This window comes from Poecilia latipinna, unplaced genomic scaffold (assembly GCF_001443285.1).
Source record: "Poecilia latipinna isolate Pla-1442-1.1 unplaced genomic scaffold, P_latipinna-1.0 Scaffold216, whole genome shotgun sequence".
NCBI classification, from domain to species: domain Eukaryota; kingdom Metazoa; phylum Chordata; class Actinopteri; order Cyprinodontiformes; family Poeciliidae; genus Poecilia; species Poecilia latipinna.
This window is the reverse complement of record NW_015112832.1, coordinates 227,604-240,403: the sequence shown is the minus strand read 5'-3', so window position 1 is coordinate 240,403 and position 12,800 is coordinate 227,604. Positions and strand designations below refer to the sequence as shown.

Genomic DNA, 12,800 nt, shown 5'->3' with positions numbered 1-12,800 from the left:
TAAAAAAATTTCTTTTTTTTTTGGAGAAAAGAAAGTGCCCAAGAATTAAATTAAAAAAAAAAAAAAAAAAAAAAAAAAAAAATCTGTGACACTTTTGTTTGTATTTATGGATGAGTCTGTGTTCATGTAATACAATTGCATTACAAACACTTGTGAAAAAAGAAGCATAAGAAAGGAACGATTTTAAATATCAATTTTACAGAATTCTGAACCAAATCAGTACATTTATTTATTTATACATCATGAGGAAAACAATGTGAAACTAAAAATAAACCACATAGCACAAGAAAGAAAGGCAAGAAAAAAATGCATCTTTAAAATAATAAAAGACAAGACACCACAATCACACTCAAAAAACAAATAAAATTAATAAGCTGGAGCCCAAATGTCTATTTGTGTCACCTGAACAAATGACATATTATCAATAAAGCAAGCTGTAATCTGTATATATACTTCTTAGTTTTAAAGCTTCCTCTAAAGCTTGTTATGCTGCTACACATTTTTTATTTCCCGATTAAGTTCGGTACATAACTTAACTTCCAAAACTGAAACACATCTGTGTTTTATGATAGTTCTCATGGTCCTCTCGAGACACAACTCAATGAAGGTCGCTTTGCAATTTAAATGATTCTTCCAATCACACAGTTCACATTGATATGCAACATTAGACCCTGGATGTACACAATGTGCGAGGGACAAAAGGAAGAAAGGCGAAAGAGAAGAAAGGATATGGGAGGCGTAAGACTGGAATTCAGGCTGTTCGCTTGTTGTGAGCGCCCTAAACCAAGCTGTCCTGTCCTGACAAGCTGACAGCATCATTTACTCATCAGTTTGAGGTCACTTCACAGATTGACGGATGAGGCAGCGGGTCAGGGTGGAGGGGGAGCTGACAGTGGGGTTTTAGGATCTGTTGTTCAGCTGCTTAGTCCATGTTTACCCTCTGTTGTTTCCGAGCAGCGCCCCATCAAAAGGCAGTGGGGCCGTTCTGGATTCAGCGAGAGTGAAAAGGAGGAAAATATGGGGACAAAGAGAGAACAGGAGGAAGAGGTGTGGATGGAGGGCCAACGGAGGCGGAGCTGCCTGCGCATTAAGAGGAGGGAAGGACCAAAGGATATGACTGATTATAGGCAGGTCAGAGGTCAAGGCCAATGCCCAGGCCTCGTCTCCTGATATAATGGGGCAGGAAGAAATGCATGGGGTGAAGAGAGAGAAAACACAACCCTCCAAAAAGCAGGCAAAAGTAGAAAAGAAGGGAAACGAACTTTGAGACCATTTCAACTACAAATTTCCACATCAGCGTGGACGGCTGTTCTCTCAGATGTCGGCCGTTAATTAAATTAAAGAGCACGCCGCTCACACGCTCACTTGGAACAAGTTACACATTAATCATTTCCTGTCATCGGCCACAGTTTCACTTTAAGACAATGCCGGCTGAGCTTTCATATCGTTGTGCCGTCTGATGAGAGATCACAGCGTGTGCGTATTGGCTGATCATGCGTTGCTGCTTTGCAGACATGAGGATGAGGTAAACCCTCATATGCATAATTAGCAACAGCTTTAACAGAGGCTTTGAGGAAACGTGTTTCACAGGAGCCTGGTCAGTCGGGGCTGGTAATGAAAGGCCTTACAAAGCAGCGTGTCTGTTTGTGCTTAGGAGAGTGTGCTGCTGCGTGTGACAGAGTCTTTTGAGGTGTGACGATTCACCATAAGCGCCAAGTCGACTCTTCTGTCCTGTCATTCAGCCAGCTTCACTCCCTCCGTTTCTCGGTGTGTGGATTATGCATTCAGATGAGGGGTAAGGGTCAGCATGATAGTGAATTTTTATGTTTGATTATGCACATGTATGAAATGAATGAGGCTATGCACCACCGTATATTTGTGCAAATATACGCGCTTGCTTGCTTTTTTTTTTTAAATTTTGATTAATGCACATGCAAACGCGCGAGTGAATTAAACGTACAATCGATTCTGCTTCCAATTTGCACTTGAAGGTCAGAGTCATGGGAAATGGCAAAGAGGAGAAGTCTTTCTATATGCATGCACACAATCGCATGGTAATGTGAGCCACACCACCTTAATCAAAATCTTTCTACAGGGGCTTTTGTACTGTATATCCTCTAATCCTCCACCATCAGCCATAATATGAGTACATAAACACATGAATATACACATGGAGCCGCGTGCAGCTCTTGAATTTATTTACATGTCATTACTTCCGATTTGGGTGCCACTGGAAGGTAACTTGTGCCTGATCTAATTTGATATTTTTTGATTTCTAAAACATTTGACTTCAGATGAAACTCTACAAGCTTTCCAACAACGTTGGTAACTTAAATGTAAAATTTAACGAAGGCCCCACTGCTAGGCAGAGTAACAAACATTTTAGTATTAATGCCTTGATACAAATTTTTGCTGTGTGGCTAAAATTGACTGAAAACATAATCAAATGTTACTAATGAGAAGATTGGCTTTCACTGACAATAATTTAACTATTAAAGAAACAATAACTGCAAGAACGAAATGTTCAGCATTTTAACAGTCGGTGTGAGCTATTGCAGAAATGCAACATCGTTCGCCCGTCGTTAAAAGCTTTGGTCTTTAATGGAACTTATTCTTTATTCGTTTTGAACTTGAAGCTGTTCTTCAACATGCCTTTACAAAAGTTGTACAAAGTGGAGAATCAAAGCACAATTCATACCATCCACAACTGTGACGCAGAGATGTTCGCAAGTATTTTTTTCAAAATCTGAGTCAATTTTAAAGACGTGGAGGCAAGTCCAAGAAGTCGAGACAAAACCGACTGAGCTGAACAGTCGGTTCAGCTCATATGCAGAATCATAACTCTGCATATGATTCCAAAGCTGGACTGTTTGTCTTTAGGTCTAAAATACCAATAATTATATCCCACTGTTTTAATCTTTACTAACAGACATCTTTTAATCTTTTAACATTTATTTCACCATCCAAAACAAACCGATAAAGGTTGCTTCATGTTATTTTGAAAAATGATCAAATGTAACATTTCCCCCCATTAAAAATAGAAGTCAGCATTTATGCTCTAAGAAAAATAATAGAACCAGTGTTTTAGGAGTTACCTTAAGATAAATCAGGTGCACATCCAATTATATTAAATGTTGAGAATTAACCAGTCAGGAGCTGACAGCGTCAAGACCTCAGCATCTCAACATTCACGGCTGCTTAAAGATTTAGCAATATTGATATTATAAAGATCTACGTTTGAAGAAAATAGCAAAAAATGAATAAATACCGATTTCCACCAACAAGGGTTCAAATAAACATTTAGCTTGGTGTTAATTTCAGTTTGGTTCATTCAGAGTATTTCTGCAGACAACAATTTATCTCCCAGGACGCGAGCGCAATCCTCCGAACAGCTTTAAACACCTTCACATCTGCATTATTGCACCCAGCTGTGAAAAAGAATGACGTTGTTTCATGTTCTTTCCACCCACTGTGCAGTTCAGTGACACAGTCTTAAGATGCTCTTGAAGCTGCTCTGTTCTCCACACGCCTGATTGCATTTCTTGGCCACCTAGCTGAGTTTATGGGCTCATTAGCTAATGGTGGGGCTCAAGCTGAGGTCTGCCTCTGTACCCAATCACAGAGTTCAGTTTGTGATGCATGGGATTCATATTACAGCGGGTCATCTGTAACGGAGGGACGAGGAAACGAAGTGACGCTCCGACTACTCATTCCATCTTTCAGGTCTCTCTTCCTCTTTGCCCATTTGTTCTTCCTGCAGACTCATCGTTTCTCCCTCAAGCGCTCGTTCATTTCCACCCTTTTTAATTCAACATTTCAGTCGGGCTTCTCATCCATTCCTTTCCTGTTCTCTTTCTGCCTTTAGCATTCTCTCATTCCATCTGTCTCGCTAATACAGGCTAGTAGATGCAAGTAGGAGTGGAGAAATGAATGTGAGCAATGGGTATGTCTGCTCTTTTAACTCACTGCAGCGGAGTGTAAGCATTGATTATTTTTTTTCTCCAGCATATTTCATTCAATACATTTATTTCATTCTTCTTTCATGAAAAATAATGATGTACTTGGATAACTGTGGCCAGGGTCAACTGGGAAAATTGAACTTTGGATGTGCCTTAATCCATAAAAAACAAAAAAACAAAACCTTGCATCAAAAGCTCGTTTTAAAATGGGTTTTTGACCCATATTCATGTAGAAGTTCAGTTTTCAACCATCTCACAAGAGGATTAGGGGAAGGATGGAAACAATGCACACATAAAAAGATTCAAACCACATGCGTAAAAGGAGTAGGACAGGGAGAATTTGTCCACTAAATCAGAAGTTATTAAATACAACATATTTAAAAAAAAATATCTCACAGGCATTTATCAAATTCCAGATTTCCTAAGTTCACTGTGGGGTGGATGGGGAGGCGACGGAGCCCTTCATCGCAGTAAGCAGACGGGGTGCAACGGGTCCAGCGCAACAGGACCAAAACAGAGACAAATTGATCAAACACCCACACAGGCAAATTGTCCACTAAGGTCAACTCAGAATTGTAAATCATCCTAAACTGCAGAATTTTCTCATAAACGTCTAAAAGTGGCTTAATTTTAACTACAAATGCTGGTATATATCCCAGTAAGGATTGGAGTTTGCCAGTAGATGGTACCGATTGTTTTTTTTGCTTGTTTTTTTTTAAACCATCAAATATCTACTTAATTATCTATAAGCTTGTATACATGCCTTCTCAATAAGTGAGAAATGGGAGTGGCTCCAACCCTCCTGTGACCCTGGAGCATAAAGTGGGTATCACAAAAGAAGAAATCAATGAATTGCACAGCCTGTTTAGTTTTTCCCATCCTGCGTAGTTGGCACTCTGTAACCGTAGTAGCATCCAGATGGAGCCTTGAATACACACTGTAGTTGATAAACACATCTCACTTAGGCATAAACCTCGAGGCCCATCAAGTTGAAAGTGGCATCAGGATGTTCACGGGATTTTATAAGAAGTATTTGGTTTTAATCAGATTATTAGAATGTTTTTCTGAGTAAAGAAGTCAATCTTTACTTTTTGCATAAAATGTTTTGCTCCCACGTTAAATGGCGAATTATTGGGTTGTTCGCAGAAAAAGATTCAGCCTATGTAAACTGGAAATCAATTGTTTCAAACAATTCCAACATTTTATGCACGCAGCATTTTATAAACGGAGACCCATAAATGCAGAGGGTAATATTCTTCTACCTGTTGTTGTTCCTGAGCTTAACATGCCCCCCTGGCTCCAGGACCTGCCCGTTCTTCAGCCAGGTGAGCTGAGGCTCAGGCTCACCCTGCACTTGGCAGGTGAAGATCGCCGTGGTGCCAACTGGTCGAGCGATGGACTGCGGCGGCTGAACAAACTCTGCCGGAGCTGAAAGAGAAACGGAGAACGTGATCAGACAACGTCGCTCCTTCAACCCTACACGTCGCTGGGATGCGAACCTGCCAGACACTTAAAATATTACGATTTTAAAGACTCGGTCCTGAGGTGTCAACATAGCAATGGAAGAGAGAGTAGGTGTGAGAAAAAATATAAGTGCCTAGGGTGTAGGAGTGAGGTGTAAATACTGGCTTAAATCTATAATTCAGGCAAGGGTCAATTACCTTGATTATGAAAGACAAAGGATCGATGCTCTAATAGGTAAATAAAAAGGACTGGAGGGAGGTAAACAGAAGGGTAAAAGAAGGAAAGTAAGACAATGTAAAACCTGCTTCACAACATTTCTAATTTGTTTTAAATTCTTCACATAGCTAGTCTGCTACTAATAATCTTTTTTTTTCAGTTATTTACATACTAAATTTACATATTGTTTCATTTAATTCATTTTAATGTTTATTTATTTCTGTTGTCTCCTGCAGAAATGCAGCTCCCAGTCTGTTCAATCATATCAAAGATTCATTAAACCTAATTATTTATGCATGAATGAACACAGACAACATTATGCTAATCATACATTTGTGAATCAACAGCTTAGTTTGATCAGAGATCCAACAGCTTCTTATTTTTATTAGTATTTTAAAAAATAAATAAATAAAAGTAATATCTTTAATGTTGCTCATAATGCAGCCTCTTACGTTCTATTAAATTTGTGTTAATATGTATGGCTAACTCATAATTTTATTTATTTGTCTAGCGGTTTATCCAAGCTAATAGCTTAAATTTGGATCTGTTGTGACAGATTGTTAAGATATATGGCAAAGGAAGAGATATAGGTGACTTTGGATATGAAGTCTATGTTGGAACCATATGGGCTAAAGGAGTCAGAGGAGAATGGTTTGGGAGAGGGAACAGGAGCTCAAATAACCATTTGTTACAACCAGAATGTGGAATGCCATCTCCAAACGTCGGACCTTGAAGCAGATGGTTTGAGACAGTAGGAGACCACACAGACTGCCACTGCTGTCAGCAAATAACAGAAAACTGAGGATGCAAATCGCACAGGCTCGTTAAAATTGGATGATAATAGATTTGAAAAAAATGAGCGACATGACTGCAGTTGTCTACACTTTGACCAGATCTTAATTTGTATTTTGGAAACGCAGCCCTCATATCTACATTGACTCAGTGCAACACAATACAAGTAAAGGTCTACCTAATAAAGTTGTATGTGTACAAATATTTTCAATTGCAGCTGGAACGGTTTAAACCTATAGCTGCCTTTAAGTTAATAACTAGGTTTCTTTGTGATAAAAACCCGGCCAGGGGACAAAAACAAATACACATATTTTGCAAAAGGATATCTTTAAGGTTTATACCCCACTGTTGACAGGATAATGAAATAGCAATATTAAAGTGCTATTTCATATTTTAGTGGTTTTATGCAGACTTATGGGCACTGCTGGCTAATAATTTCTCTGACTGATCTAACGAGGTTTTGCCTGTGTGCCTTTGCTCTTATAAGATAATACGAGTAGCTTGGGGCTAGCGTTAAGTCTCACTGGGGTCGGAAAATAATAAAAATGCCCATGACAAGGCGAGTTTACAACATGGCATATTCTGCAGAAGTTACAACAGCTGTAAACCGTGGACAGGAATGACGGCTAAATTAGTCTGGGAGAACTGCTGGCACAGAAAAAAAAAAAAAAAGTTTACCTTGGTACTAGCTAATATATCAATGTACACAAATAAATATTCAAATAAACTCCCAGAGTGAGTCTTCACACATCCCAGAAGCTCTGGGTTTATGCAGATGGATAGTTATACATATCATTGTGTAAGCAAACATGTCTTATGGAGAGCATTGTTTTGGATTTTTTTCTGCTTTTAGCATTTTCATGACTGTTGAGCGCGTCTTGTTTTCACTACCATGATTGCACTGTACCAGCAATGCTTTCTGCTTTAGTCGTGCTCAAAGTTCTGTGATGAAACAAACTTGCCAATAAAAAACAACCAAAAAAAAACCCATTTTATTTTCTCTTAAGTTATTGAGTAAAGTAAATCCCCCGAGAAAAAGGCTGTTCTTCTTCCTCATTTTCTCTCTCCTATATTGTCAAAAACAAACAAAAAATAAAGAACAATACTGGTGCCATAAAAAAACAACAACAACAACTTAAAAACAAACTCTACATCCCAATAACTTCATGTTGATAAGGTTTTATATCTGTTCATTTTTATCTACAGCTTTCAATTAGCCTTGTGATATTTAACTTACTGTTTACTTTTTTATTAAAATATATTATTGTAATGAATTTCTCTCTATAGTGTGTCGGCAGGAAATCACTCAACATGCTTGTGTTTTTCTATACAATTTTAAAAGAAAAATCACATTAAAAGTAGGCCTATTTACTGGGATGCTTTTGTACACGCAGCCTATGTTCAAACTCAAAACTGTAATACATTCAGCCACATAACTGACTCATTTTGACATTTTGTTTCTAAAGAAGATGAAACTATTCAACATGTTGGTGAGAACATAAACACCTGAGTTCAATGTTATGAAGAAGCATCTCTTTCAATAAACCTTTGCAATAAAGGAGCAGTAAGCCAAGGGAATAGTTGCATCAACATTTGGCATCAAATGACATATTGACAACAACGAAAGTATAGAACAGGAACAAAATAATTTGTTATATATATTAATATATTTGATATTGTTTTAGTTATTATTGTTTTCCTAGTATCTTGTTTTTCTTTGTCCACATTGTTTCGAGTTCCTCTTTGGTTTTCCTCCCTGCTGTTCAGCCTTTATTCTTGTTCCTATCCTCTCACACCAAACATTGTCTGATGCTTTTCCACTCCTCCAATGAAAAAGCAAATGTGCCTCTGGGCAGTGAAATAAAGGAGAAAGCTGAGAGCGTAAGATGTTTCTTTCATTTATCTCTTTGTATCCAAGCCTTATAGTGCCTGTTTTTGTTTTTTTTCCCCACTCTTGCAGTTTTTATTTTTATTTTTAAAGCTGGCAAACTCAAAAGCAGAGATCACCGGGAGCACAGGATGATATTGATTTGCACCTCTAAAGGTGCGGGTCAAATCATCTGCACAAGTCATTTATCTTGCTCCTGCTTTTCACTGCTGGTCCCAACAGTTTGACTCCTCTTTGAGTGTGTTTTTGCACCAGAAAATTATCCTGATATAATTTCTCAAGACGTCTATTTCTTGACTTTGCAAATACCCTTGTCTGCATTACTCTAGTTTGATTTTTTTTTTTTTTACTGGTGAACTTGTGTTACAAATGGATAATTATTGAAAATCAGTTCCACGAATGTGTTAAATGGCTTATTTCCACAAAGTAATCGTCTAATTCCTCAAGGACATCCAGTAAGTATTGTTGTCTCATATGAAACAGCGGCAAAGACGCACATTTTTCTGAAGTTAACAGAACCGCTTTGTTTTCACAAATCAATGACAAAAACCAAAGAAACTGACAGATAATTAACATCTATGGCTTTCAGATGTTGTCCCCAGCTAGGCCAGAGAGTGCCTTAGAGTTGACAGGCTGATGAAATGAAATATTGATTAGGATCAATACCACGATGGGCCGAAGCAAAGTGTGGTCTATTTGATCAATTTGTGAGCAAGGTAGAGGCTGACCGTTTCCTTCTTGGTGACAATTAATGCACAGGGCCACCATCCTTTTAGTTACAAACATCAATCTTTCACCTCTTACCCCTTTCGAGGCACAGTTATGTGAACAACTGACGCACACAGGGACGCTACTAACCAAAATCTTTAGGTACATAAACAGGTCAGCTCCAAAGGGCTGAAGGCTCGCTATGCATCAGGATTAAGGATTTTAAAATGTTTCAAGTTTCTTGTGTGACAAATTAAAAGCAAGCTCAGACACATCTATACAGTTCCACTACAGCGGTGTTGTTTGCAGCGTATTGTTACAATGTCACTTAAAGATGGCCTTGCTGCAGGGTCAAAAGGGATGAAACAAAAAATGTCTTTGCTGTCACTGCGTTCGATGCAGCACAATGAGACGGCAGCCCTGGGTGATGAAAAGAAAAAAAAAATGCAATAAAATAAAGAAAAAGGATAGGATGATATTAAGAATGAGAAAAATAGGCTTTTTATTATACATTTCATCACCAATCTACGCAGAAATTATAATACATAGATATTTTCTTTCTGTAATCGCTCACAAAGCCATTAATAGAAAGATTAATTGCAGGCACAATGTGTTTGCTTGGAGGACTGCTAACGGCAGATATTGCCTGGCTTGTTTCAAGAGACACAGAGAAAAAAAACAACACATTTTTGATTGGAAGATCAAACTACATGACCCCTTAAATAGATAAAATATTTCATTTTATGAGTAATTTGACTGCATATGTGGCTAATATTTAGAAAAATAGATAAGCATTCTTTTTGGATATTGTGAGAAAATATCTGTAGAAAAACATTGTAAGGGAAAAATAAGAACAGGTTGCAGAAGGAGAAGAATTGTATTTTTTTTTCTTGGCTATGGCAATAACAAAAATCTTTAATTAATTAATGCTTTTAAAAATAAAATGTGTTTAAAAAAATGTCATTCTTTATACTTTTAATTTTTATGTTCACAGAATCCACATTTTTCTCTCTGAGCTCCCATCCATTCAAAGCCTTCGAGTCTCATTTGTAATCAGCCAGTGTCACGGCGCTTTCTGCGCCTTCAAATGAAGAGCAGTCTTTACTCTCACTATTTAAAAAAAAAAAAAGCCATTTGCCATAAAAGATGTAATCAGACTTGCCTCCATAAATTTATTACTCTGCTTTTGATAGAATGCTCTCATTTAATGGCTAACACTATTAAAAGTTGCTCTTATCTCTATTCATTGTTTGAGTGATTACATACAGCTTCGCAGTATAATTTAGAGAAGTGACTTGTTCATGTCATACTGGAGATGTGATTACCTACTAAGCCCTTGTTAGTTAATGTTAATGGATTGATGGATGCTGCTAAACAATTACCCAGGTAGTTTATCATTTTTGCTCTGCCATTACTGAAGATTGTGCATCCTGACCTTTTGAGTAATTTAGCTTCGTTGAAGCTGCTCAGTATTTTTTATTTTATTTTTTAGCTTCTGAAATTCAGAAATTCATCCTAGGTGACAGCAACTGCTTCTGTACTTTTGGGAGAACATTAATTTAAGATATGCTTGCATTTTTCCCTTTGGGGTAGAGTTATGCAAAAACCATAAGTATCAGTATGAGAGAGATTGAAGCCACCCACTAGCTCAGAATTTAAATTAAAGAACACCTACATGAAGCACACTTGTCACACAGGTTTCCCATTTATCACGGTGGAGACACTGCCTCAGCTTAAGGCATAAAAGACTCTGCTAATGCCATGGTAATCATGCAGCTTCATTCTGAGCTGTGCGGTATTCTGTGACCTCAGCTGTACCTGAGCACATGTAAAAAAAAAAAGCAAAAAAAAAAAAAAAAAAAAGGAAAAACTAAAACGGAAAACGCTTTTTATTGAGAACTCACCTTGGACTACTAGTCGTCCTTGAGCAGTCCTGCGAACGCGCGTCCCCGGTTTGTTAGCAGCACAAACATAAACGCCAGAGTGCTGCACACCGACATCTGAGATCATCAGGTTTCCTGTTCCAAGCACCTGAATTCCCTCCACTCCGATGGGTCGGCCATCTGATCAGAGATGGTAGATAAAGGAGAGCAGTTCACAAAGACAAGAAGGCACTATGCGGGGCAGGTGTTACCCAGATATACCTTCATGTAGTGTCAGGGATTATCAGGAGTGTGTGTGCGTGTGTGTGTGTGAGGATTAGACAAGGTTTAAAAGCATGAGCAAGAACGAAACAAAATGCAAGAATACGACCACCAGCTGACAGTGAAAGTGCTGTTTCTGTCCCTCAAGGATGCAGCTTTCACAGCGAGTGAGGTACAGCATTATAATGTGGAGATGGCGCTGATGCAACAGACGCAAGGAGGAAGGTCAGAGTGTTTACTTGATCCTTGAGTGCAGCGGTTTCCACTTGTTAATTTTTTCATGGTTACATGATTGGTTGAAACACTGTAGGACAAAGCTCTATTTGTATCACAATTCTGGAGTACTTGGGTTTTGCATTATGCTTATTTCCTTGTCATTTACTTTATTTAGATCTAGTCTTTTCAGCTCACCTCTTTGTATTTAGTTTTGTTTTGAATTTTTGTGCATTTGAGTTTGATTGGTGTTCAGCTTCCCAAACCTCCAGCTGTCCCTTGTCTCCTGATAGCTACACCTTTGTGGGGGTATAAATGCCTCTCAGTGTTTGTACTGGGTTCTCCTCATGAAAATCCTTAATTCCTAGGTTCTGGTTCCCCTGTGCTGCTCCCTGAGTTCTTTGTAAGTCGTAAAAAATAATGTTAAACCTTTCACTCGCTTTAAGAAGATCTCTGTGCCTTTGTTCTTTCACCTTCCCTAAAATGGGAAGGTTCTTTCACCTTCCCATTTAAAATCTGGTTAACAAATAAATATCAACATTATATTTATAAGCTTATTTTTTTATGCCATCTTTTAAGTGGAGCTTGTGCAGATTTTCTTTTCCATTCATATTGTCTGAGGTTGCTCTAGATTAAATTTTCTACAGAAATTGCTTCCTTTTTTACCTATGAAAATATTTCAGATGCCACTTTGGGACAAGAAACTATAGGAGCACACTTGTAATCTTCTATTTCCTTACACAAGTCATAGCTGCCTTCCCATTCTGCTCTCACTGCAATTGATGAGCTCACACTTTCCCCATGCTCCCTATCCGCAGCGCCAGGCCCAACAATGACTTCAATCTACCTCTGATATTAGCTGTGAGGCCAAGGGAGCATTCTAATCCCATCTATGACTTCCTCCTGCAGCCTGAATGATCTGATGTGCTAAAAGGCCAAGCGGCAAGGCCGGCTGATTGGTGCCGTGCTGGACACTTGACCAGGAAGGAGTCAAAGATTCAATGTGCTCTTTATTATGTTTTATGTCAATGTAGGTGAAAAGAAATGACCAATATGACATGCTATAACGGGACTGCTCCATTGTAGTTCTCAAACTGTATGTTCAAATTACTTGTAGGCAAGTCCAAATGTTTTTACTTTGTAAATAATGACCATATTCTTTAACCCTATTGTGAATAAGTACCACCAGGCAAGTTGACAATCATTGAAAATGACCCTCGGCTGCAATTCATTTAGATTTGAGTTTTTCAAAGATGCTTTTAATAAACAATGTCCCTCTTCACCAACTCAAAAAAACAATCAAATGAACAAAATTCATTTCAGAAACAGTGACACGTTTTTTTTTTTTTTTTTTTTTGGTTTTTTTTTTAAAAAAAAATAAATTTTTTTCTCAAAAAAAGTCTTTAAAAACCCCTA

The 12,800-nt window shown here is 38.1% G+C and overlaps 1 protein-coding gene across 2 annotated transcripts in view; it reads right to left on the bottom strand.

The window, feature by feature from the left end:
• igdcc3 (immunoglobulin superfamily, DCC subclass, member 3) overlaps window positions 1-12,800 on the bottom strand; it is a 69,991-nt gene that overhangs the window by 18,202 nt on the left and 38,989 nt on the right. For both annotated transcript variants that reach the window (XM_015031748.1, XM_015031749.1), the window contains exons 6-7: window positions 10,932-11,090; window positions 5,222-5,387 (exon numbers count right to left, since the gene is read on the bottom strand). In XM_015031748.1, the coding sequence (XP_014887234.1) occupies window positions 5,222-5,387; window positions 10,932-11,090 (325 nt within the window). The remainder of the gene's footprint in view (window positions 1-5,221; window positions 5,388-10,931; window positions 11,091-12,800) is intronic.